Source organism: Aythya ferina (genome assembly GCF_964211825.1).
Source record: "Aythya ferina genome assembly, chromosome: 19".
Classification (NCBI taxonomy): domain Eukaryota; kingdom Metazoa; phylum Chordata; class Aves; order Anseriformes; family Anatidae; genus Aythya; species Aythya ferina.
This window is the reverse complement of record NC_140309.1, coordinates 5,151,433-5,178,304: the sequence shown is the minus strand read 5'-3', so window position 1 is coordinate 5,178,304 and position 26,872 is coordinate 5,151,433. Positions and strand designations below refer to the sequence as shown.

Here is a 26,872-nt window from a genome sequence, read left to right as displayed (position 1 = left end):
CACCAATGGTATCTTTATTGACTCACACATCTGACTAATGTTAGCGTTTTCCAACAGTGTTACGTAGCCAGTGATATTGCTTGGAATGTGAACATCTCGGACCTCCTGGAGACTGCTGGCATTCCTTCCCACTGCCACTGTAACTTGCTGTGGCATGTAGCTCTGGTCATTAGCTGCCACTGCAATGGACAGATGTCTCAAAACAACATCTGGTTTCATCTTTAAACTGCAAAGCAAAGAAAAAACATTTTTTGAAAAAGATAAATCAAGCGCTTCACTTTAAGCAGAGCCTCACCCAGTTTCCACTTTTGCAAACATAAATAAATCCACTGGGAGTTATCTAATGCTTCATAGGCATTACCAACCCTGTATCGTGGTATAGGTGTTAGAAAACTTGTTGTTGGCTTAAAAGACCATCACCTCTGATAGACAGACCGTATAATTTTCTATTGTTGAGCTTTTCAACTGAGAATTAATTCCTCAGGAATAAAAGTGTAGTGCTAATAATGGACAAAATTGTTTTGTTTTTAAATCTAAAACAAACAAAAACAAAAACAAAAACAAACAAACAAACAAACAAACAAAAAAACACCTAGACCAAAGAATCACTAAATATTTCTGTTTCAAGGAGCAGTAACTGTCTAGCTGGTGTCAAAGCACTTCCGTTCAAGCACTAACCACAGTAATATGGGTTGGAAAGTTTAGCTAAACAACCATGTGCATCAGCATGGAAGATGCTTGGCCTTTAAAGGCTTCATTAGGCCTTTAAACTTTATGCAGAAATCCATGACATGTTTTCAAATAGATTCATCTGTCACTCAGTAATTCTCAGATTTTTTCCAGTTACACTCCTGCTGTGAGACCTACAAAACTCAGCTGGACATTGCTGCGACACTCACCGTATCCAGTGTGAGCGAGCGCTCCCATCTGACTGCCAGAAGGACGTTGTTTCTCCATTTGTCATCTTGTCAATATCAGCAGAATTGGATGAGGTTTCTATGTGAGTATAGCACTTTGTGACAGACTTCAGTTTGTCCAGCTCCTGATTGCCATTCAAGTCACTGGGGTATTCTGAAAAAAAAAAATAATAAAAGAAATCACTCCTAACATTCTTATTTTCCTTGTTTTCAAGAATCATTATACTTTTATTATAATATCATATGAATTGACTTGGTGGCATAGGACGGAGCTCCTGGAGAAGTGTTTCTGACAGAAAATAAAAGACAGAAAACTTTTACTTCAGATGAAAACGCAATAGTCCTAATTTACCACTTGCAGTATGAAAATACCAACTTTATTTCTAGTTCCATCTCTATCTCCTCATTTCCTTTCTGGTCTCATCAGCACTTTTTATTTTTATGCCAAAATCCAAAAAGATGAGAGAAAAAAGTAACTTATGATGGAGAAAACCTTAATCCAGCTATTCTAGGGAAAGGACAAAGCAGACTGTTTCCCCAAGATGACTTGATCTGTTTCAAGAAAAGCGCAGAGATCTGAAAATACCATGAAATCAAGCTTCAAGAGGAAGAAAAGGATCTCTTCCTCTAGGGAAACCACCAAGAAAGTCTCATCTGAAATATAACAAAAGTTTCACTACTGCCACCCCAGAACAGTTACTTTAATACTGAACAGTCAGCTTCAGAAAACATTCATCCCCATATAGAAACTGTTTCCTGCAACTAGTAGAGATATTTGACTGGATAAAGAATAACACAAATTAGCAATTGCCATTCTGAAACGGGTCACCAAAAAGAGGAGAAACACCCAAGTGTGTTACTCGGAATGCTAGGCAGTTAGGAAATTAATTTATGAGCCTCAAAAATGTAAATAAAAAAAATAAGAAGTGTGCAGATCAACTTCATAAAAACATGAAGTCATGCCTGTTAAAGATTTAACAGTAAATAAAACTTGTTAATGTATCTGCAATCTCTTCTTCAAGCTATGGTTACACTACCATTCTGGAAAAAAAGAGAAAACGTTACATACCTCTCTCTTTTAGGAGAAGTCGATCTAAAGAATCCTTCAACACAGACGACCGCATAGTACAGATATTGTTGAAGTACTCCAACACCGGGTATGGGATGGCAGTACTAGAAATTCGATTCCGGTGCAAGAATCTCAATATCATTGATGCATGAAGACCAAGGCGCTCTTTTGATTCAGAAAATATATCAATGAAACCTAGAAAGAGATATTATTTCCACTTTTGTTGCAACATCTGGCTTGACCTTTCAGCAATCAGGTCATCATTTTTCCCCTTCACCTCTTACTACCCTGTAAATTCAAATGAAGCATGAGAGCTGATACTGGAACCATATTCCACCATATGCAGTAGCTCAAGTTTGCAACCTCTACAGCAGGACTGTAAATAACTTGCCAATTAATTGAAATGTCTGAAAGGGTTCAAAATAATCACCAAAAATCTTAGTTTTATACTTACTTTTCTGTCCCAAAAGTTCTAAACCCTTACCTTGAAGCATGCTGCTTGGCTGAAGAGGTGATGTATTCACATCACTCACCTTGAGCTACACTAGGCACTAGTGAATTTTGGCACTATGGATTATTCTCAAAGAGGTGCCTAATGTTTTCTACCACCTACGTAAGAAATTTCAGCTTCTTACCGGTGGTATTCTGAATCACAGCATATTTAGATGTATCAAATAATACCCCATAAGTACTCTCCGCTGACTTCCTTATCAGCCAGTTCTAACACTTCTTGTCTGATCCTCTAAGGCAAATCCCCTTTAGCCACTTAGCATTAAAAGCTTCGAAGGAAAGACAGTAACTGATACTTATCCCAGAATTCAAATTCTGGAAACTGACGCTTTCCAGAATATATGCTATCAAACGTGAAATATGTTTTAGCAGGATTCCAAAAGCTACATAACAATATAATGATAAAGTACATGACTCATCACCTCACAGACTCAGTGGAGGATTTATTCTTCCAGCTAGCAAGTACAAGACTATTACTGCATTAGTTAAGTACTCCCCAGAATTTTGCAAGAAACTGTTTTCTGTCTGCAAGATAAAACTAAACAAGGACAAGAAGCTCCTCAGTCACACAGAAAAGAAAATAATGGTTACTTATGAAAGTAAGTCAGCTGGATGTATTTATAGGACATTTTTAATTTACAATTTCACTTGTCTGATACTAGGGAGGCAAGAACAGCTCGGACTAGAGGTTTGACAAGATTAGGACAAGAAACACTATTAAAGCAGTTTATTGAAGCAGCATTCCTTATATAGAGGCAGGATTTGGGAAAACATTTTTGTGCCACTCTGTTCTCACCTGGAACAAGGGAACAAGCTTGCAGCTGCCTGATGACATGGCTCAGCTCCCCTTGAAGATTAGCTCCACTAGAATTCTTGAGAGCCTCCAGCATATTCTCCACATCCACGGTGCCATCTCCTTCAGCATCAAATTGTGCAAAAGCCTGAAGAGGAACAAAAAAAGGAAAATTTATTTCAGCATGATTACTTCGAGCAGAAATTCAAGGTATTGCATATAAGCCTTAACAGTAAACATTAAAACACCATCAAATGAAATCAAAATAATCAGTTTTCTGCGGTATTGAGTTAAAGACAATGGCAAACAGCCTCGTTGAAAATCTGCAATCTTTAGCAAGTTTTAAGGCATTTGCACGGCCTTCCTATAAAAGTCAACTGTAGTTATACTTAGGTGGAGACAGCACGTCTTCTATACCAGTGAATCAGCACTATCCATCCACCCAGCATCTGTGACTGAGAAGGAGCTCACAAAAGAACGTTAAAAATCTCCTCCATTACATGGCAAGTTTCTTCTAGAAGCAGTACAATCCATTACTCATTAGTGCTACACCTACCTCACTTTGAATGCGCCCATTCAAATTCTTTCAGGTTTTAAATCTTTATTTAAAAAAAGAAAGTATCCCTAGAACCAGGCTTTTAAAGTGCATTTCCTTCCATATGCTGTCCTCCTGCACTGAATACTAACTTCAAATAGTTTATCAAAGTATTTATGAAAACATTGGAACAAGTTAGAAGTCCGTAAGATTTCTATTATTATTGAAGACAGATTTATAAACTTTGACCTGAATATAAATTCATATTATAAAAGGTGTGTTGAGCACCTATAAAAAGTAATTTACACAACTATTTATTTCACGTCTTTGTGGTAACAAAATTACACGACGTTTTTATCCAGCTTAAGTCTATAAAAGAGAACTGAGTTTATAAATGTAAATGGTTTAAACTAGCTACTTCAGAGAACTCGTAAACCAGTGAAACGCTGAGATATATATATATATATCAGTATACATTATATATATAAACTAGCTATATTTTCACAAGTAATTTTGAAATGACCTTCTGTTTGATGCTCAAAAAAAAATAATATCTGAGCATACCCAAAGAAGAGAAGTGAAATTTCCAGAACCTTTTTTCATATAAACTGGGAATGGGCTTATAAAAGAGATTTAAAAAACAAAAAGAGACTCAAGTCTCCCAGCCCTGCACTCGGTATTTCACGTTCAGCTACACAGCCAGGTCAGGGTGGCTTCTGAGGAGGAGGCAGCTCGCAGGTGTCGGACAGGGCGAAGCCACGGCTGCTCTTTGGGCAGAAGCTTCTGCCTGAACCTCCGTTTCGCTGGCTGACTATCAGACCTCACGTACCATTAAAACACTATCCTGGAGAGAAATAATCCGAAGCGATTAGATCAAAATAAACCTGCCAATTAACCATGACATAATTACAGCACCTTAATGAGAGCAAAGTCCTCCGGAGGTAAGAGGGCTCAGTACCGTACCGGAGTGCCCACAGCTCCAGCAGTGTGTGGGTGTGCGGAGCCGAGCAGAGCCCGGCACGTTGGTAGGCTCCTGTCACAGCCTGGCCCATGCTAACACCCAGCCCTTCCCAACACGTCTGGCTGGCAGAGGGGGCTGGAGCTGGCATCAGGTAGAAAGCAAACCAGACCTTTGTTTGAGGTCTACAACGCAGAGGAATTAAGTTTAACATAGCTGCTGCCCAAGCAAATCAAGGTGCAGTTTCGTACCAAGGCGCTCTTGCCACTGCCTCACTTCTGCTTCTCTTACTTGAAGAGAAACTGTAATGTAATGACTGCAGCACGAAGTGAACAGGTGAGCAAGTTTTGTGATGCTACTGGTGAAAACAAACCGCAAACAAGACGAGGCTGGAGCTGCTGAGCGCTGCTTTAAGCCAGTATCTGGCGATTTCACCTGCAGAGAGATTGCCACGTGCACGCCTGTCTTCGCACAGGAACGCACCGGTCTGTAGCTTGCTTTGCAAACTCTTCCTATGACCTCAGCAGATCTATAATCTCACCCACCCTAAAGCCTAAAACTATTTTTGATTGTTTGGGATAACTAAAACTCTGTATTTGACAGAAAGCATGCGCAATTCCCACCGCTCAGCCAAGCTGCTGGGTGCAAGGGCGCTATGCACGGGCAGCCAACAAAACACACGCGCACAAGCCAGCACCTGGAGCTCCCACGTCCACGTGTGGGCCATGGTACAAAGGCAGGAACAGCTTTATGACGGTCCAGATTAATTTCTCTCCTTAATAAAGGCATTAAGCCTGTACGCTTCCTACCAAGTTCAACCATGCCCATGGAGAGAGGCGATACGACAAGGCAGCCATTCTCAGGAACGCGGCACAGGGATAAAGCTCCCCGCGCAGGGCAGCACCACAGAGCACTGCAAGTGGGACAGGAAAATTCTGTGTTCCGTCCCTTGCTCTCAGCAGGACCAAAGCATTCACTTCTCAAGCAAGAGTCAGGTATGTTACATGACAGCTGATGAAGCACTACCGGACGAAAAAGGATTCTGAGGTTCGGTTTATCCAGCAAACAGACTGTGTATTTTAACAGACGTACATGCTGCCCATAAGGCATTCAACATGTGTTCACAAGCCCCACGCTGAGAGCAGAAAAGCTTAATGGGAGATCAAAATGTAGTCCACGTACACGTCAGAGAGCCACACGCTAATGTCTCATCCCCATAAAACACATCCCAGAAATGTGAACTGCTCCAGCCCATGGGCTAGTGCCAGTTGCAGAAGCAATGACACCAAGGTTTCCCACACAGCTCCCAACATCTCCACGTCGCAGGATAGACGAGATGTGGCCACAAGTCTGTGCCATCATAAATCCTGCAGCAAGTCTTTTCCCACTCCCAAGAGCATGGAAAAACCCTGGACTCTCCATGCCGAGGAGGATCTGCACTACAGGCAACCCCCAAAGTATTTTTGCAGCCTGCAAAGCTCAGCTGCTTGTAGTACCAGAAAGAATCCTGATGTACTAATTTCACGCTTTTAGTGTTGTGACAAATGAAGAATTGTTGTTTATCGGTTCTTGAAAAGGAACTGGAAACTCAGAGGCAGCGTTTTAGCACACTACGTAAAACAGTCTGGTACAAATGTACCGACTCGTACCACAACATTAATCCCTTCCCAGTTTCCAGCAGTCTTGTTTCCATGTCAGCACTGACTTCAAGGAGTGCACGTGCAATTTAATACTCAGTTTACCACGCTGCTCTGCTACTCGGGAGCACGACAAAGGCAGAAGGAAGTCACTGGTGAGGCTCAGGAACTGCATGCAGTAAGAAATCCAGACACAACCACTTCCTTAACTGAGTGTGAAATTCCCAACAGGGCAGTCCAGCTGGGCTTTAAACCTTAGCTAGAGAGTAAAGCTGCACAACTAAATGCTCTAAATGTTAAGTTCCCCATACCCCTTCCCACAGGTGAAAGGAAACTGCTCTCCTCTACCACTAAAACCTTATCTTAAGGCCTTCTGCCTGCCAAGGGAACTGGTACTCTACTTGCTTCCAAGTTGTCCAACACTCTTACTTTCCAGCAAGTGACAGGATGCTGATGGGACAGTTGGTAATTTCACTGCTGGCTTTGAAAAGCAACAATAACTTTATGTCTACAAAACTTGGACTAGCTGCTCCCATTACGAGGTCCCTCTGAGGAATCACTCCCTGGGCTCTCCTGGCTGTGCCACCTGCAGTGGGGGCATCCTCAGGGGCACTGCTGATGTAAACGGGCTCCAACTGAGGAGCGGCTGCTGAGCACGGTCACTGGGAATGGGAATGAGTGGAAGGGACGGAAGGGACCTCAGCAGGCTGACAGCCGGCCCAACGGCAGCGTGGTGCCTCCTGCCTCACTGAGCACAGCCCTTTGCCCCAGGCCTGCTGTGGATCCTGGGTGGGGCTGACCGGGGTCCCCCCGGCCCCTTCAGCTCCCTCTAGACCCTGTCAGCACCCCCCAGCCCCTAAGGAATCCTAAAATTATCAAGGTTGGAAAAGGGGAAAAGGCCTCCAAGATCCTCTGGTCCATCCATTGCCCTACCACCACCATCACCCACTGAACCATGTCCCCAAGCACCACGTCCAGCCTTCCCTCACACACCCCCAGGGATAAACCACGTCCTTAAGTACCACACCTACCTGTTCCTTAAACACCCCCAGGGACGGTGGCTCCACCACCTCCCTGGGCAACCCGTCCCAGTGTCTGACTGCTCTTCCTGAGCAGAAATGTCTCCTCATTTCCAACCTGAACCTCCCCTGGCCCCTATGATCCCCCCGGAGACCCTATGAAGCCCCCAAAGCCTCTAACAGCACCCCCAGCGTCCTCTCAGCACCCCCAGCCCCTCTGAGGCCCCAGGAACCCCTATGAGCACCCCGTAGCCCCTCTCACCCCCCTGACCCCCCCCCCATCCCCCTCACCTCCTCGCTCTCTCCCCGGGAGCCCGCTGCCAGGCGGGACACGCTCTCCAGCACCTCGCAGAACTGCTCCAGGCTGACGGCCTCGTCGCCGCGGCTCAGGCGCTCCTCCAGCCAGCGCACCAGCGTGCTGTGGTGCCGCGACACCAGCGGCTCGGGCAGCGCCGCCTCCCGCAGCCGGGCCGTGGCCTCCCGCAGCCGGCCCTGCTCCAGCAGCACCTCAGCGGGCGGCAGCGGCGGCGCGGGGCCGGGGGGAGCGGCTGAGGAGGAGGCGGCGGCGGCGGCCGGGAAGGGGGAGCCGGGCTGAGGCGCGGCGGCCGCCCCCTCCATGCCTTCCTCGCCCCCCTCCTCCTCCTCCTCGCTGCTGCGGCTGCCCGCCGTCCCCATCAGCCCGCCCGGCTGCCCCCGCCGCTTCTCCTCGCCCTCCTGCCGCCGAGCTGCGGCTTCTTTTCCTCCTCTTCCTCCTCCTCCTCCTCCTCCTGCTCCCGCTGCCTTACTCAGCAACTTCCCGGCCCGGCCGCACCTGTCAGCGCCCGGCCGGCGGCGGCCCCGCCACACTGCCGCCAAGCGCTACCGCGCGCTGTCGCAAAACCGCCCGCCCGCCCGGCCTCGCGACACCCTACGGTGGAGGGAGGGAGGGAGGGGAGGCGCCACACCGCCGTGCGGCGAGGAAAGTGTCGCAAAGCGCGGCCATGTGGAGGGGCGCGGCGGCGGCGGCCGCGCTGTGCCTGGGCGCCGCCTGGCTGCTGGGTCGCGGGTTCGAGCCCCGCGGCCGCCTGCTGAGCGCGGCCGAGCTGCGGCGGCACCGTGGCGCCGAGGGCGAGCCCGGCCTCTACCTCGCCGTGCTGGGACGGGTCTTCGACGTGCAGAGCGGCCGCAAGCACTACGGCCCCGGCGGGGCGTACGAGGGCTTGGCGGGTGCGTGGGGGCAGCCCCGGGGCGGGCGCGGGGCTGTGCGAGGGGGCGCGGGGCTGACCCGGCTCTGGCTGCCCGCAGGGAGGGACGCGAGCAGGGCGCTCGCCACCGGTGATTTCAGCCCTGCGGGTCTGGTGGATGATGTCTCGGAGCTGAGCCCGGCCGAGCTGGCCGCCCTCCGCGGCTGGGTGGATTTCTACAGCGCCCGCTACGCCGCCGTGGGTAGGGACGGGGCTGCGGGAGGGGGGAGCGGTGAGGGGCAGGGGCTGGGGGACGTGGGGCTGTGGTGTGTGGGGTTGTCTGGGGGTTCCCTTTGGGGTCTGGGGGGTCCCGAGCTCGTCCTGCAGGGGTTTGGTGGTGTGGGGGCATCGCTGCGAGGCTCACAGATGGAGGGTGTAAGCCCATCTGCTGGGCCCGCTGGGAAGATGCTCTGGTGTAGTTCTCTCTTTTTTCTTTAAATAATGATTAAAAATAAAAACTAGCTATTTTCTGTGCCTTGCTGCGTTTCCACGTTACGGCGTTAATCGGCCCCCTCTCTCCAAGGGAAGCTGGTGGGCAGGTTCTATGACGAAGATGGGGCGCCGACAGAAGCCCTGCGGCAGGCGGAGGCGGCGATGGCAGAAGGCCAGAGGCTGAAGGCAGAACGCGACCGGCGGCAGCAGCAGTTCCCCCCCTGCAACTCGGAGTGGAGCTCTGCCAGGGGCAGCCGCTTCTGGTGCTCCAGGCAGAGGTAAACTTGGCTCTCCTGCCATTGTGCTCGGAGCCTGTGGAGCAGAGCAGGGCGCTTCTGCCCCTTTGCTTGGACACCCCGAGCTTTGTACTAGCAGCAGCGGCATGGGAAGATGTCCTGGCTCCTTCAGCCACCAGGCTCTGTAGTCTTGGGTGAGCTCTAGACGCTTCCCCACAGAAGAGCATAGGTTGGTCCTAATCTTTTGAGCGCTGGCAGGGCTGGGATATGGCAGCCCTGGTCCCTTCCACTGCCTGTGTTCCTGCGGCTGTGCTTTCTGGCAGAGGCAGAGCTAACCTGGAAGGAGCAGCAGTGCTGTTCTCTGCTGTGCCAGGTTTAACCACTGCTGCTGTGTGAACAGAGATTTCCTCTGCTGGTTCAGCAGGAGCTGAAAGCCTCCACACAGACCGGAGGAGCACACACGTGCAGGCTTGGCTGGTCAGTGTTTTCAAGCGGGAGGTAGCAGGGAGGAGCTCTGCTCACTGACCTGGTAAGCGAGCAAAAGGAAAATAAATTTTCCTCCTGATAGTTGGCGCTTCCAGGAAATTTGTTTCTGAGACAAACTCTTGTTGCACTGGAAGCAAAATCATGTTTCAGAAGTTGCCACACGTGCACGTGATCCACCTGTTCTCAGGGAAGCAAGCCAGAAATCCCACTGGGACTGCTGGCAGCAGTCAGGCAGGCTTTCTCACCTATCAGGAATCCAAGGATCAACTCATGTTTTTCAGGCTGTTTTGCAGCCCGTCTCACAGGCTATAGCCACAACAGTTTTCTCTTAAAGCTACATTAAAGTGACTTTGAACAGTCATTTCCTACTTGTCATATTTAGTTGTATACCTCCCTCAGTTTAGGGACTGCTTTGTTCTTAGCTGAAATCATGTTGCAGACTGCATTGCAGGGTGCTTGGGCTTCACTTGAAGTACACAAGTACACATTAGCACTGCGTACCTTGGGAATCTGCTCCTATACATGAATGAGCCTCTTTGCAGTCTCTGGACTGGGTGTTGTGCAGTGGTCTCTTGTGTAAGAGTTCACTGCATCTTTTTTTAAGCCAGGAGTTAGGGGAACAGGCAGGATTTAGCCTGCGAAGAGACACTATGAAATACTTGGAGAAATAATTGAGGCTTTCTTTGCTTTTGCCCTAGTTCTCAAAATCAGTGTTCACAGAAGAAGGCATGTGGTCATCTGTGAGCAATTAGCTGCCCCAAAAAAGGCATTTTTCCATTAGGCGCCCTGTGCTAAGTAGAGCTATATTCCTTTTCCAGTAATAGAAACAAGGGAAGCAGAAGTTAGTTGCTCCCAGAAGGGTGCGTGTAGCAGCACTGATGAAACCGGGTTCAAGCTGCAGGTTTCTGAAGTGCAGCCAATAACTGGGTATCAGAAGGCAGTGAGATGTTGGGGGGCAAAGTCTACCCCAAGAGTACATATTGTTTATTTGCCTCTCCCAGATGGTCTGTCTTTTTTTTTTTTTTTTTTTTTTTTTAACCTAGATGATTCTGTATTTACTGGAAACATTTTCATGGTTTTGAATTGGGTGTTTGAGTTGTAATTGATTTTAATTTTCTGTTTGTAGTGGGGGAGTGAAGAGAGACTGGATTGGAGTCCCCCGGAAGCTGTACAGCCCTGGTTCGAGGGGGACTCAGTGTGTGTGCGTGAGAACTACCGGGCCCCCTTGGGGACAGCCAGACTCAACGGAGCACAGTGACAGAGGTGACCTGGATAACCCTCACCTGGAGGAATATGATGGCTGCCACCCCATGGCCGAGCAGTGCGTCCTGGGTGTGTGACTGAGTACGGGATCTGAGGGCCGTGGAGCCCTCCGGTGAAACGTTGTACTTGGGGTGAGCGCTTCCAGCTCTGTTCATTTCCATCTGTGCAAAGGGAGTGATGGCAATTCCGTGTTATGTGTCACTTGATGTAGAGATAGAGTTGAGAGAAGGAAGAAACACATTAGCCAAATCACACAGTTACAGGCTAAAAAATATCAACAATTTTTTTCTTAGTGTTTTGCTTACAGTATTTTTACATCTGGTGACAAACCATAGGATGCACAGCCTGAACTATACTTAAAAAGTGGGTTTCTTGTACAGTCAGAAAACAGCTGCTTGTGTGCATGACAGGGAGGGTAACGTGTTGTGGTTCAGGACAGTAAGGCAGTGAGCACAGGAACTGCTGCAGCAGCACTGGTTCAAGCACAACCACCCACTGTCACTTGAAATGTGCTCAGTGCATCGTAGTGTCAATGCTCTTTCCCAGTCACCTGCTTTGCTCCAAAGAATTTACAGGTAGGAGGGAAAAGCCTCACTTTCCCCTGCAACTGAGGTACGGAGCATCTAGGAGCTGGTGCGGTTGTCACACATCAGCTCTGCTTATCAGATCCTTGGAATACAGGAGGCAAAGGTCAGAGCTGTATTTCCTCATTTGGTGTTTGTACTAGATAGGGAGCAAAGAAGATATTGAAGCCACCTATGAGGATTGCTGCTTTAAATTAACCTCACCACCCCGACCCTCTCATTCACTGCTTTTAAACTTTAGGAATTGGTAGTTCGAACTAGGCAATAATAAAAGCTATGTAGCAACATGACCCTCCTGCTGTAATTTGCCTCCTGTTTCCATCCTGGTTTATAATCTCCAATTTACGTGTCCATCAGACTATAACCTTGATGTATCCTCACGAGGCCCAGCTCCCTTAAAGGCTGCACATATTTTATCAGAGCTGGCAGAATTTGTTAACCAGTTACTCCCAGGAGAGCAAGTCAAATCATCACAACTTTGTGCAGGGCTGAGGATGAGGGGCCTTGGTGCTGTTAACACAGACTGGGGGGAGGCAGTGGCTGTTTACTGGTGGAATGGGTTGGTGGTGTAGCTGCAGGAGAGGCACTCAGGTTACCTACAAACCCACGAAAATCTGTGCTGTATTCAGCTTTCTCCTTGAGGCAACTCAGCACCTATTTATAAACAGCTGGGACGCATTTATAAATTAATTCCATTTTGAGCTGCCACTACCCCTAAGGAAAATCTCACAAATTTAAGTAATTAGTTAATAAAGTAGTGGGATTATGGGAGACAGAGCAACAGTCCTTAAAATAATCATTGCAGTGACAGCAGGAACCTGTTACAGCACTTTTCACCTGTTGTGTTTAACGAGGCTATAGCTGTCATGGATGAGAACCATACAGCAATCTAAACATGTACATACTGCATTGTAATAAATGTTTTTTTTTTTTTTTTTTTTTATTTTAAACCTGGTTCTGTTGTGTTTCTTTTCCACCACCATCTTTAAGATAAGCCCACTGTGGCTCTTTCAGGATGATGTGCAAGCTCTTACTGCTTGTCACTGGCACGTCTAGGTTGGGGCAGCGGAGCCATCACACTGTTCAAGTCCTCAGTCATCCTCCACAACTCAAGTGCTGCCTTGGGCTTAAGCCATCTGTGGGAGTGGACTGGGTGACTTACTTCATGTAGCAAACCTGAAGGCACTAAAAGTGTGTGAAAGCTGCAGGAAGGGCTGCAGAGCAGTGCTGCTTTGTCTCAGCTCGGTGGGAGCACTATAAAGGTCAGCATGGTATTTGGTTTGAGACACGTGCCTTCTCAGCAACAACTTGCTTTTAAAGGTCAGCAACACAACTGACCTCAAACCACCCTCAAGAATTCATTTGGATTACAACTGAAGCAAGTGACAAGTGTCTTTTGAAAACACCTCCATAAATTTAAGAGATGCTGAAGTATTAAATATTAAAATCAGTAGGATTTTAAGTGCAAATCACTTTCACAAGCTGGAGTCCCAGTAAAGGTACCAGCTCTGTGGCTTCTTAGCAAGTTTCATCATGCGTAGCTGAGACTGCTCTTATTCTTCAGTAAATAGCACTGAACTGCTGAGGGGAAGGAACTGATCTTAACAGTTACACAAAAATAAGTAAGGCAAGACCGACTTTTAGGAACTGTGTTAGTGTTGCTTTAACTTCCAACATATTTGTCAACCAACTTGAAAACTAATTCACAGCTTACTCCTCTGTTTAGCTGGAACCACGAGAGGAAAAAATTTGTCTTCTACCGGGAATAAGTCATCTATTAAAGCAAACAAGGAGACTCCCTTACTGACCTGAAGTGCTCCAAGATTATCTTATTTCTACTATTCTACTTCAAAAGCTCAGCTAAACTCTCCCGGGGGAGGGAGTTACACAGGGTCAAGTAAACGGAGACAACGCTTAATAAAGCTCACAACACCTCTATTAGCTGTACTTAAGTGTTGTTTTTTTTTTTTTTTTATTATTAATAAGACTAATGCATCACAACCTCAGAATGTTTTGGTTGGTCTTGCTACTGCTACTTTCCTTTTTCTGGAGCAAAGCGACAGCAATTGCATGCTCTGAGAAAGAGGAGGTGCCTGCCAGTTCTTGACTGAACGCCCAAACAAATGCTGCTTAGAGGCAGCTTGGCTCAGCGTGTCCATTTAAGTGCATCTGGGCTGAGCAGCTCAGTCAGCAGAACAGCTCTGGCCTGTAGGAAGTTGGGATTGTTTTAAGGATTATAGGTATGTCTTCTATAAGGCATTCAAGATGACTTACATGGTATAAACTAGGAGAACACCAGACCTCGTCAGCCAGAAGGACACTGTAGCAGTTAAACAGCATGGGAATAAATACCTAGAATAACTTCAGAACAGAGAATAAGTTGTCATGCCTGATTGGGTGTTGTATCTCTAGCTTTCCTCGTGGGTTGTCAGCCTCAGTAACCATAGCATGGGGCGGGGCAGCTGTCTCCACAAGAGAAAATACTTTCTTAGCAAGGTTTCCACCTCATGATGCATTATCTAAGTATGCATTTTATTACAAGTAGAATCATTACACAACAAAGTAATGCATATTGGAAAAATACATTTTTACAATGACTCCAGACAAACATTGCAGATAAAATGCCATTGTTCTAAGACTTCCTTTTCTATTCAACAGAGGGTATTAGAAGGTTCGGTTACTTTTTAATCACTTATACATGCTTTGATTGAACGGAGTTTGCTGCAGTATTCAACTCTGCTGGTTAAAGGAAAAAAAAGGAGTTGCCTACTAACATTTGATCTACAAGAAAAAAAATCCAGCCGTGGCCTCCCTTGTTGTTAGGTGTTAATTTATAAGCACTATGTGAGAAGTTGTACAAGCCATTGATCTCCAGCACAGGAAGTCATTAAGGCATCTGTCAGCTTTTAGCAAGCAACTCGCCACGCTCTGTTAGTACCTTTAACACTAACATTCTCACTCCACTTAGTGGTGTGAAACAGTGATTACGCCTTCCTCAGATAGATACACAAATTAAAATTTAAGCCAGACCACATTTTGTGCTTGTATAAAAGTGCTGGATGACTACAATCAAAAGGAATCCAGACTCGGAACAAAAAGCTACATTATGAACTACCACAGACTTTCCATCTAGCCCTGTTGAAGTGCCTTAAGCCTGGTTTGACAGCATCTCTTTCCAGGGACAGAAAGTTTGTTTTCTTTATACCCTTTTGTTCAATGCTTGGCAGACTCAAGTCTCAAGTTATAAGACACCGCTTAAAGACAGCGGGGATAAGAGGGGTGGGGTTTTTGGTCACAACTGCAGTATGCTACAAAAAGGAAGTGCATTTGCTTATGGAGCTAGAAATGTGTTGACCACTACTAAATTACCAAGTGCCTCCATTCACATCTGTACTCTGCAGTGGAGCATTGCCAGCAAAACTCCAAAAAGAATCTCAGAGATCTGAGCTTTGGACCAATACTTGGCAGACTGCATAAAGGACTGACCCCACCGGTTGTTTGGCAGGGTCGGTCTCTTTAGCTGGTTAGAACTAGAAGAAGAAAACTAAAATGGGGTTTTGGTTCAAGTTGTGAGGCTTTTCCCCTTTAACTATGACAGAAAGCAAGCTATTGAGAATTGGCTGTAAGGAAACTATCACAAAGGCACTTTAAAAATGATCAGATTTGCTGGATTTCGTTGCTTTGAAATTGATGAATGCTTCAGGCTGTCTATTAGCTTATCAATAACCGTAACTTTCCTTGCAGACTTCAGTAAGAAAGATAAAGCTAGCAGAATATTGGCTGGAAAGGACAAATGGAGCATTAAGTACAGTTTCCCAGATCCTCGTCAAAGTTTCAAGCAGTCTTATTTCATATTCTACTTTTAAAAAATCAACCAGCCAGCCTTCAACTCACATTCAGTTAAGTTGAATCTTCACAAGATCTGCATTTTTAAAAACATTTAAAAGGCTATTTAATCTGTTGGAATAGAGCCACTGTTCCCTTGAACTTTCCATCAGGGAAGTCACTGAAAAGGTCAAATTTAAGTGCTTTAGCAATTTCGCATTGTGCAGCTTTCCAATTAAGTTCAAGTCCATCAGCTGCAGCCCTGGAAGAACGCTCCTCTATCACTATGTTCAGTCTTTCAGTCACTTACGACTTCACAGCATCGCAGCTCCAAGCCAGGAAGGAAGTTAACGTGTTATCATGGGATGTGTTACAGCCAAGAATTCTGAGGCCTACCACACTCTATCCATCACTATCTTTCATTGCTAGAGACTTGCAGTCAATGGTATTTTGAAACACGGAAAGACATGGACTAGAAGTACAATCTTTTCCACAATCTATTCCACTCAAAAAAAAAAAAAAAAAAAAAAAAGCTTTAGCTTGCAGTTTAATGCTTCAGACACCATTATTTACCATCTCATTCATCTCAGCCTAAAATGCAGTTGACAACAAAATGACAGATGCATCATTTATATTAGGATTTGTGTTACACAGACCAGTTGCATTACCCAGGGCGTTCTATTGGAACATGCCAGCAGCAGACATAAAATAGTGAGGCAAATTTGTATTGCATCATCCATTAGTCTTTTCTAGTGTTACAAGAGTGAGATTCCAGTTACAATATCTGCATATTGGAAGATTGAAGTGCGGATCAAATGAAGTTGATGTGAAATTCATTGTGCAAATGACAGTGTTTATACCCTTTCCCATCATTTTTTGTACAAGTTTGAGAAAAACCCTCAGGCAAGTCTCCTATAAAAGCAGCAGTCTGGTTTATCATCATCTCATCTTACTCTTAAGACTGACAAGTCAGTATTCCAAACAGAGCAACGTGTCATCATCTTTTCCATACTGCACACCTCATGTGCCAGTCCATAAGTAAACGTACCAGTTCATGGAACAGAGATGAGGAATGCCAAGTTGAGTCTAAACTAGATTTATCTCTTGGGATGAAAAAAAAAAACACCTGAACATGCCATGTACTTTTGCTTAAGCACACATTTTCTTCTGACAAGCCTTTGCCCACCAAACCACAACCCTGTTTATCAGCAAAGTGATTTCCTGTTTACCTAGAAAATGTGGTGTAGGAGTTTCAGATTCAGCATGTTTAAAAGAACATGACCAGCTTCAATTAAAACACTGCAACTTAATCCAGAATTCTTCCTTCAAGGCCAGAGGCTTTATGTTAATAGGAAACCTCCAAATATGCTCCCACTTGCTGGCAACCCTGCTGAGACTGAACCCAAATTTAATGCTTAAAGGTGCAGCACATTCTACACTGGTAGGGTTATTGGCTCTTCTGCAGCAGTTAACCAGGGTCTTTAAACCAAAGGAAAGTGCTACTCTCCCTCACGGGATTCATAATGCACTTCAGCATTTATTGCTGTATTGCGAGTTAGATTACTCAACCAGTTTTAGTGTTTCTCCATTTAGCATAAGCTTAGGCCTTTCAGCACATTTAAGGTCATTCACACAAGTTTTATGACTTGGAAGGACTAGCAAGGTAGATATGAAAGTGCAACAAGGTAGGCTCTGACAGCTCTAGCAGGTACGAGCAAGAGTATTTACTGGTTAAACAATCTTGCACTTCTCTTGAACATGCTAACACTAATGAGGAGGTATCAAGATGTGGATCTGCAATTCTGACTGCTTTGCATCAGATGTTGTAAAGCTTTCTGTTGTAAGGCCACAATTCTTGAGCTATGCTTAGAACTAACTCCCATTTTTAAAGTTTCTTGAAATGAACAGTGGTTGTAACAGCTCAGCCTAGCTTCACAAGAAGTCTTCTCTAGAGAAAGGGAACGTTAATCTTTAAGACAAAGCAAAGAAAGATACCTGGTTACCCTGAAACTTAATGCCATCTCTACTAAGCAGCCTGAAAGCAACAGGACTTAATAGAGTTGCTCAGTGCAAAGCACCATATCAAGGACAGACCTGTTTTATGTCAACTCAAACACCAGCCTTACATTTCAGCTTCCATACCCCACTGCAACTAGAAGAGGGTCTAAATTCTCTTGTCACTTGGTTTCAACAATCCACTCGAATTCCTAGTGAAGTCTATCACAGCCCAATACATTTACAGTCATACAAAGTCATTTATACCGGAATATATCATAACAGGGTCCTTAATTAGTTGAGTCTATTGCAGAAGACATGTATAGGCCTCCTCTTCCCTATCCAGAGGGCTTGTAAGCACAGCTGCTGTCAGGAGAACTGACCAGGAATCCCTTTGCTTCCACAGCATACTAGGAAACTCCTCCCAGAGTCAGGACATCAAAGCAGATGTTGCAAACTCGAACTGGCTTGTTCAGATCAAATTTTATGATAGGAATCTCCTTTGTTGAGCACTTATGGCAGAGCAGGCGTCCACAGTGTCGGCTGTTGAAAGAAGAGGGGTAGGAGAGAAGTGAGCTCTCCTTGCAGTAAACACCAGGGTTTTATTGCTTGATATCCTTTATCAATGACAGCATCATTAAAAAGGTAGAGTAGCGAGTGAAATGGTATGTTTTTGTCACCTCTTTCAGAGCAAGTCAGCCCCACTAATGAAAATAGGCATTGAAGTCATCTATTCTATTACAGGAACTTTGACATGACTTCTAATTTCCAGCAAATCCAGAGTATTTTAAGTGCACAAACTGCTTAAGATACGACTTAAGCCAGAGCACAAGCTAGACCCAAGTTAACTAAATCAGGGTGGAATAACTCAACTGGATTACTGGTTATACACCTACATTAAGATGGAGGCTTTCTAAAGCACCAGAAGGAACAAGCCTAGCAACATTTGGAATGGGAATCTGTTTCCTCGTAAGCACAGCAAGATGTGTCACACATTACCAGTGATGCTTTCTTGTTGTGACTCCAAATTTGGCAGTGCATTCGTAGCAGTTGGAGCCATCACACCAGGGAGGTTCTTTTGTCAGCATATCTGTTAAGAGGTAAAAACGTAAAGGCAAAATGGGCTCTGACGCCTCCTAAGTATACTGTAAGATTAAGGGGAAATTTCCCACAGCTTTAGGTAATACTCAGTATAATTGATTCACTTGCAGTAGCTGCCATCTTGTTTATTGAAGATGTAGTCACTGCGATGAATACAGTACAAGTTATAAAGCAGCATCTAGCTTTAAGCTACATTTGACTACTATACCAGCCAGCGTTCCCTGTGAACATTGCTTCATTTTTCTGGAAGGATGGAGAAGTCTGACAGGGCTGCACTGGACAATTTCTCAGTTTATCGTTAGAAAATGAGTATTTCTACCTCTCATTTAAGCACTAGAATACTCAGAAGTTCAGCCTGTCTGGAATTAGTGTCATCTAAATCAGCTGTCCAGAGTTCTTTTTCTTTATCTCGGAATCTCAGAATCGTAAGCTAAACCACCTTCCAACCATAGCAAGCAGTACTTACCCAGTAATCTAAAGAGAAGCTGTTTTGTAGCAACTTGGTAGTTGAAGATATTTACTCCCTGATTATTGTTAACTCCAAGACGAGCTCCAGCTCTCACTATTGCACGGCACAAATTAGCATTTCCCTTCATATAAGCCAAGAGAAGCACTGAAAAAAATAAAAGCCAGGCATGTCAGAGCTAATGGAGTGGAGGTAGTGTTATTTTACTTAGTCCAGAACAGGAGAGTTTCAGCGCAATGTTTGCATCTTTCTGTATTTAACATACTACTGCCAACTAGTGCAGCTTTAAAATGACATACCAGTAATATGACTTGAGTGACTTTCAAGCTTAATAGCCGTTCAGTCGCACCTACCTGTGTTTCCTTCAGCATCAGGTTTGTCTAGAGGGTATTCTGGCATGCACTCCAAGAAGAGATCACAGATAGCTGCTGCGTTATCTTTTCCGTATTGTCCCAAAATATGCATTGGTGATTGGCCTCTGGGGAAAGGAGTTTATTATCTCAATCAAAGTCTGTTTGCAACTACAGTTACTCATCCAACTAGCCATCATCTTTTAGAAACTGGTTCACACTTAAACAATGCTACACTTCACACATATACACCTCAGAACCTCATATACAGCTGCCTACTTTATGCATGCCAAGAAGGAGTTAATATCTATACTGTTTACACACAGCATTGTCTGTGCACTTCACTGTGAAAGTGGTGTACAAATAAAAACAAAACATTTGGCTTTGGTTATAGAATCGTAATATCCTGAGTTGGAAGGGACCCACAAGGATCAGCGTCCAACTCCTGGCTCCACACAGGACATCCTAAAATGTAAACTGTATGTCTGAGGGCATTGTCCAAATGCTTCTTGAACTCTGGCAGGCTTGGTGCTACGACCACTTTCCTGGGGAGCCTGTTTCAGTGCCCAACTGCACTCTCAGTGAGGAACCTTTTTCTAATATCCAACCCAACCCACCCCTGTCCCAGCTCCACACCATTCCCTCGGGTTCTGTTGCTGTCCCCTGAGACCAGAGCTCAGCGCCTGCCCCTCTGCTCCCCTTGTGAGGGAGCTGCAGGCTGTCATGAGTCTCCTTTTCTGTAAGTTGAACAAACCAAGGGACCTCAGCTCTTCCTCATACATCTTGCCCTCTAGATCCTTCACCATCTTTCTTGCCCTTTCAGACACTCTCTAGTAGTTTTATGTCCTTCTCATGCTGTGGTACCTAAAATTGCATGCAGTACTTGAGTAAAACAATCACTTCCCTCAATCAGCTCACTATGCTATATAGTATCCACTCACACCAGCACACATTTTAATTAAATCACTCTTTTAGCCTATTAAGATTACAGTAGTTACCTAACATTAAAGGCTTCAGCATCTACATTGCACTCTGTGAGGAGGACCCGGATATTGTTTAGACGGCCGTGCATTACTGCCAGATGAAGAGCTGAAAAGTAGAAGAGAAGCTTCAAGAATTTGCGTAGTTCATGTCAGCAGTAATTACACCCTGATAAAATTAAGTGGTCCCTTTCTACTTCCCCACCTCCCCTCTCCAAAGCTCCTTCCACCAGCTTTGATTTCTTGGATTTTCCCCTTATTCTTTAAGAAGTGAGCCCATTCAATGGGCTCTTTCTACCAGCAGGAGACATTAGTAGCAGGCCTACTGAAGTTTTGTACATCTACTTGTTAAACTTTAGAAATTTACCATTGTTTCCATTTTCATCTACAGCTGCAAAGTCTACTCCGTTCTCCAGAAGGACTGAACAAATTGTGGGCAAATCTTGCTGAGCTGCTAAGTGAAGAGCAGTCTGACGATGCTTTGTCAGTTCATTCACCTGGGCACCTGCAAGCAGCTGTCAAGATGCAAGAAGGAGTATGTTCAATGTTTTCAGGGCTATGAGCCAACATTTTCTTTCTGAATGAAGCCCTCAAGACTTCACTGCACAGAAATATTTCTAGGCCTCCACCCAATATACACAAAAAAAATATACACTGAGCTGCCGCATCTTGTGTACACGTTCTGATCTGCAGCAACTGTAAAGTAAGGTTCCTGCTTTACACTGAGCCACATCAGTGACTGCTGTAAATCAAACGTATTCATACAAAAGCCAGTGATGCAGCTCAGCTGACAATCTGAGCCAAGCTAACTTCATGCAAGACAGAGTTCTGCTTCAGAAGTAGCACCACCCTCAGCTGACTTCTCCAGCCTATAAGCAATCTGCATTAAAGCAGAATATGTATTTCTAAGCAGAAGGGAACAGTGATTCTCCAGTACATACCAAATTACGCACAATGATCTCTGAGCCAGCTTGTACAGCCAGGTGGAGAGGTGTGAGTTTGGATGCATCCTGGACGCGAGAATTTACATTAGCGTGTACACTTATCAGGAACAGCACACTCTCAATGTCAGAGTTCTGAACAGCTACATGCAGAAAATTTCGGCCTTTGTTATCCACCTGTGGCAAAGAGGACAAAACAAAACCCCTGTTATTTCTGTAGAACAGCAAAGAGTTATGCACAGAACACACTTCTACCAAGACGTACAATACTTACTCCCTCTACCTGATGTAAACTGTACTCCTGTTCCTTTTGCTGCTTGGCATTAGAGACTTACTTATGTCACTAGCAAACACACTGAACTAAGAAATTATCAGCTGCATGGGCTCACTCTAGTCTGCTTCAAACCCCTTTATTTCTAGTTTAACCTTGTCATTTCTTGACAACACACTGGAGAGTATTACAAGCAGCTTTTGTAGCTATTTTGTAGCTACTAGCTTTAGTACTAAGTATGGAGCAACAGTTGATGATAAACTCAATTAAATGAGATGAACTTCAGTCAATCTGGCAGTTACTGCAGAAGGAAGCAACACACAATTCTGCCACACTAATGCAAAATATGCTCTTTTTTTGGCTAAATGCCAAGGGCATGCTGTTCATCTTTGTCCTGAGCTGATGTTAAAGCATATTCAGAACTGGCTGTGTATGTGATACATCTGAAACATGGATACAAGAGCTCCCTAAGCACTCTAGTAATCACTAGTAATTAAACTTACAGTGTAGGAAGAAATTCCTGAACAGCTGCCTGAAGTGTCACACTAGAAATCTGAAGATACAGTTGGAGGTTTTCCAGTTCATCAGTGCAGTGTTAACACATATTATTCAATTATTACAGGACAGTTTGTTTTGGATAGCTTTATAAGAGCTAGGTCATACACTGTGATGTGCTATTACAGAAACAAGACATGCGAGTAGTTAGAACTTTCTCCTCATATTCCTCTGCCCGTACCTCAGTTTAGTACTGACAAGGTTTGATGAAACACTAACCCTCGACGTTCTCACTCGCACATAGCATGTGCCTATCTAGTTTCCTAATAAATCCTGCCATAGAAAATTGAAGTTTGGCAAACATTGTGACATATAAAGCCACAAAATGCAGCAGAACTTGCTTGTGGAATGCCTGTCACTGTAGACTTGTACAGCAAGAAGACCAGTATGCTTTAAATGCTCCCAGTTTACCTGTTCAGCAGCTCCTGGCTCCCTCTTCAAAATTGCTTCAGCCGCCTTATTATTTTTATATGTCATCGCACATGCAAAGGGAGTCATTCCTTGTCTGTCACGCACATTTAGCTTAATTTCTGGATGTGAAATCATAAGCTGAATTATAACATTATGTTGATTGCTAATGGCGACATGGATTGGAGTTCTTCCTTCTGCATCCTAGAAGGAGACCATGAAGTTTATTACATGAAGATGCAGCAATAAACAAATCTTTCCCATGTCTGAAAAACAAAGGAAGCTTTTTGCTTAGTTCTTGTGACATACCCAGTAGCCTTCAGCTGGGACAGAAAGCACTTGCAGTGGGAGCTCACATCCACAATGTGAGGCAAATTGGTATTTGCTCCTCCAAATAGGCTGACCTCAATCCCCTGTGTTATGTAGCCTTTTAAGTAGCTCAGGGTAACTTTTCCCATGCAGTCAGACATTTTGGGAGCAGAGATGAGCATACATTCATGACAGTAGGCAAGCATTCTAAGAGAATGCTTTAAACTAATATTAGTTATTTTTATGTTAACACCTTATATTATTAAAAATTTGTAGATTTTATTTTTAACTGAAAGAACAATGTACAAAAATAGCATTAGATTCTGAGGTATCATTTCCATACATTCACCAGATATTTCCCTGGCTTGACTCTCAGGCACTTGTGCTAAGTTTTCTGAAAGAAGCTTGACACTTGGAAGTTCACTCACTGAAAAATGTTAAGTGTTCGGCATGTTTGTTATGCAAACAGTACAGTCTATCAAATTCAAATAAGGCCTTTAATCATTTGCATCAAGAAAGAGTTTACAGCCACAGCAACTTTGTGACTGTTCTGTTGCTCTTTAACGCCACTTTCAACAGCATCAGCACCTGGAAATGCTACAAATTTATTTCTTTTGTTGCGATTTGTCTAGCTTCTATTTAAGGACTACTGTATGATCAAGAATTCTGAAGTGTAGCTCACAATTGCTTCACCTTGTTTTATTTGATAGCAGGAAATGCTTCCCAGATAAACTAACAGTCCAATATTCTGGAGTTTTATACCACAGCTGATCTAATGACCAGTTGCTGCAGCATACAGCCCTACTCCTACCCTTCATTCACACTAAGAACAGAAGAGTCCAACTTGGATCATAACATCACAAAAAAAAAAAAAAAACACACAAAAAAAAACCCTAGCATTGTAAGTTTTTTTGTATCACTGTTTTCCTTCACTATGGCTTCCTGAAGGAACCATACATGTAGACAGATGACTACCAGACCTGGTAACAAGGGACAGGAAAAAAGCAGAACTGCAGCCAGTCCTTGCACTAGCTCAGTCATAGCAGTAGGCTGTTCTTTGTCTATGAAGCAAAATACACAGGTAAGGGAGATTTGTTTTCACTGTATTGAAGTTAAAGAACCAGCTTCAAAGAAACTGCACCATTTTAATACGTACCTGAGCATTGACATTGGCACCAAACTCTAAAAGGCACTGGATCACTTCTTCTAGACCCCAGCAGGCTGCCAGGTGTAGGGGCGTCTGTCCATCATGAGCTTCTTCTTCTCCCTCTCCATTAGGGCCTGGCTTTCTGGGACTGTTCACATCACAGCCACTAAGAGAAGCACAACACAGTCAATTTAATACATTTCATCTTGACTTAAACAGTTCCAAACAAAGGTCAGAGAAAGATTTCCACAAGGGCTGATTCAGCATCTGCTAACACATCCTATATAAACACAAACTCCTACTTTTAATTTGACTCATCATCAAGAACATGACAATTTAGATAATATTATGTGTCTGTGTCTTCAATACTAGTCAGAATTCCATAAGTGCCATTCACTCACCAGAAGTCTAATGAAGCACACACCTGTTACTGACCCAAAATAGCATTCGATCACATTAGGAAAATAAGTACAAGCACATTAGAAAGTTTGCATTTGGGAGGGGGAGGGGAAAGGTAGGGAGTGTCTGACCTGCGAATAAGAAAGCATGCTATTTGTTCACTGTTTTCATCAATAGCTCTATGAAGAAGAGTTTGTAAGCATCCACTCGGTCCTGATCCCCAGCAGGTGGAATCACAGCCATGTCTAACCTGGAAGGAAAAGCACAATGAAGCAAGTGAAGTTTTCAATATGAAGTAGTAGGAGTCTGCTGGAGATAACATTTATTAGGAGTCATAAGGAAGTTTGACTAAGTTTCCTCCTGGATTACATCTGAATAGAACCTAATTTTAAAAGGAATAAGGGTGAGCCTCTAAAGGCCTTGATGGAACTTTAAGATGCAATAAAGTCCAGGTTCGTAGATGTTCCGTTTTATTCAAGAAGCTGGTCATTACACAAGCCAGGCATGCTACAGCCTGATGCTTTTGGTAAATCCTTTATCTGTTTTGCAGCATCAGGAATCCAGATGGCTTATTCTATGTTATTATAGCGGCTGTGAGGTATTTGGGTACGTAAGCTACAGTGTTTATAAAAGATTACCCGAAAAAAAGGAACTTCTGGTGAAGGAAAACCTCTAGAAGTTAAATAGTATAGGACTACTCTGTTCTTTTCAGGCATTTGAATTCATTTCTGCTGGTGAGACACTCAAAGAACATGACTAAATTAAGTCAACTAACAGTCTTACCAGAGTTGACGCAATATCTTCCAGGTTATTTTCTAAGGCAAGCCACAAAGGAGGATTTCCTTTTTCATCTGGCACAGACATATCTGCTCCCCTGGTACAAATAGCATCAACCACAAGAGGGAGCTGGTTTTTTATAGCTAGCTGTAATGCAGTTTCTCCATCCTGTGTTCTGCAATAGGTATAGTTTAAAGCATGTTACTACCCCATTAAAGAGTTAGATCTCTGTTACAGTAAATTCTCTGCTTTTCCAGTAAATATCTCCACATTTTTATTTTTGCTGTGGTAATATGTTTAGTCAGGCAAACCTACCATGTTAGGTTTTCACTGCAGCTATGTAGTTTACCTTTTTTTCCCCCTTTAATAGCAAAGGAGTGACTTCTAAAGTTTGAGAACCGTGTTAAGGTTCTTGGTCTAGAGTTACCTTCCTTTCCTTAATTACAGCCATTGTTTGAACAGAGTTCCCTTTACCTAACATCACAGAATGTAACATGTTTATCTGCACTGTGGTAACACTTCAAATGGTTGATAAATACCAACTGTTAAAGAACTGAAGTTAGTTAGCCCTATTAGGCAGTTTGTCCCCTTGACACTCATTAGGCATAGCTAGCCAAATTTCAAAGACTGCCTGTCGGTCATGTAAGCACATAAACGTTTTGTTAAGTCTAGTATCAGTTGTCTAGAGATACTCATGAGACTAGTTCTATCTGAACTTTGTTGTTGGGACTACATCTAATTAGTTTAGACAGCAGAACACATGCAGCTCCAACAAGCTGGCAAATAGATGAGACTACAGTATGAGCAGATAGTATAGATCAGACAGTACCATGGCTCTAGGAATTGAGTCTGTTACAGAAGATTGTAGTCTACCTAGAGCCAAATTTCCCTCTGCAGCTTCAACTGGACTGATGGAGCTGTATGTAGACCCATGTTCACATAGGATCCCCAGCATTAACTAGTGCCATAAAAAGGGTCATATCCAGAACTGTGCACAAACAAATTTCAAAGGCAAATTTCAAGCCTCTATATACAATCTTAGAATACCCTGATTTGGAAGGGACCCACAACAATCATCAAGTCCAACTCCTGGCTCTGCACAGGACCACCCAAAGACCAAACCATATGTCTGAGAACACTGTCCAAACACTTTTTCAACTCCAGCAGGCTTGGTGCCCTGACCACTTCCCGGGGCAGCCTGTTCCAGTGCCCAACCACCCACTGGTGAAGGACCTTTTCCTAGTGTCCAGTCTGAACCTCCCTTGACACAGCTTCATGCTGTTCTCTTGGGTCCTATCACAAGTCAGCATGGAGAAGAGAGCAGCATCTCCCCTTTTGCTCCTTCTCGTGAGCAAGGCAGTCATCATACCTGCTGCTAAATATATACCCTGTTCAGTGTTGTATCAGTTAAGATCTTACCTGACATTTATATCTGCCTGATGTTCCAGCAGGAAGAGTGCACTCTTACTATCCTGTCTCTGTATTGCCATATGCAGTAGAGTCTGTCCGTCTGACATCGTGTCATTGATGGATGCCCCAGATCCAAGCAGCTGAGCTGCTATTGTGTGCATGCCTGAAGAGTTACAGCTCATTAGTATTTTGCCTTCAGTTCTATAAAACAGACACCCTCTGAAGCATAAAAAATAAAACTTCAAGCTTTCAGTTTCAATAATTACAAAAAAGTGA

At 44.2% G+C, this 26,872-nt stretch overlaps 3 protein-coding genes across 7 annotated transcripts in view; 1 reads left to right on the top strand and 2 right to left on the bottom strand.

The window, feature by feature from the left end:
- Window positions 1-8,266, bottom strand: part of ZZEF1 (zinc finger ZZ-type and EF-hand domain containing 1) — a 59,991-nt gene extending 51,725 nt beyond the window's left edge. For both annotated transcript variants that reach the window (XM_084492848.1, XM_084492849.1), the window contains exons 1-5: window positions 7,730-8,266; window positions 3,293-3,437; window positions 1,987-2,181; window positions 900-1,071; window positions 27-226 (exon numbers count right to left, since the gene is read on the bottom strand). In XM_084492848.1, the coding sequence (XP_084348974.1) occupies window positions 27-226; window positions 900-1,071; window positions 1,987-2,181; window positions 3,293-3,437; window positions 7,730-8,113 (1,096 nt within the window). In that variant the 5' untranslated portion in view covers window positions 8,114-8,266. The remainder of the gene's footprint in view (window positions 1-26; window positions 227-899; window positions 1,072-1,986; window positions 2,182-3,292; window positions 3,438-7,729) is intronic.
- A 152-nt stretch (window positions 8,267-8,418) lies between these two features.
- CYB5D2 (cytochrome b5 domain containing 2) lies at window positions 8,419-15,154 on the top strand (the record flags this gene model as incomplete). Its single annotated transcript, XM_084492912.1, has 4 exons — window positions 8,419-8,644; window positions 8,723-8,863; window positions 9,185-9,371; window positions 10,942-15,154. The coding sequence occupies 4 exons, from the start codon at window positions 8,419-8,421 to the stop codon at window positions 11,153-11,155; spliced, it is 768 nt and encodes a 255-aa protein (XP_084349038.1). The 3' UTR covers window positions 11,156-15,154.
- Window positions 14,160-26,872, bottom strand: part of ANKFY1 (ankyrin repeat and FYVE domain containing 1) — a 33,336-nt gene continuing 20,623 nt past the window's right edge. For all 4 annotated transcript variants that reach the window (XM_084492909.1, XM_084492910.1, XM_084492911.1 and 1 more), the window contains exons 14-25: window positions 26,606-26,759; window positions 25,193-25,361; window positions 24,541-24,659; window positions 24,020-24,176; window positions 22,558-22,758; window positions 21,321-21,497; window positions 20,747-20,894; window positions 20,398-20,488; window positions 19,403-19,527; window positions 19,050-19,196; window positions 18,482-18,572; window positions 14,160-18,025 (exon numbers count right to left, since the gene is read on the bottom strand). In XM_084492909.1, the coding sequence (XP_084349035.1) occupies window positions 17,893-18,025; window positions 18,482-18,572; window positions 19,050-19,196; window positions 19,403-19,527; window positions 20,398-20,488; window positions 20,747-20,894; window positions 21,321-21,497; window positions 22,558-22,758; window positions 24,020-24,176; window positions 24,541-24,659; window positions 25,193-25,361; window positions 26,606-26,759 (1,712 nt within the window). In that variant the 3' untranslated portion in view covers window positions 14,160-17,892. The remainder of the gene's footprint in view (window positions 18,026-18,481; window positions 18,573-19,049; window positions 19,197-19,402; window positions 19,528-20,397; window positions 20,489-20,746; window positions 20,895-21,320; window positions 21,498-22,557; window positions 22,759-24,019; window positions 24,177-24,540; window positions 24,660-25,192; window positions 25,362-26,605; window positions 26,760-26,872) is intronic.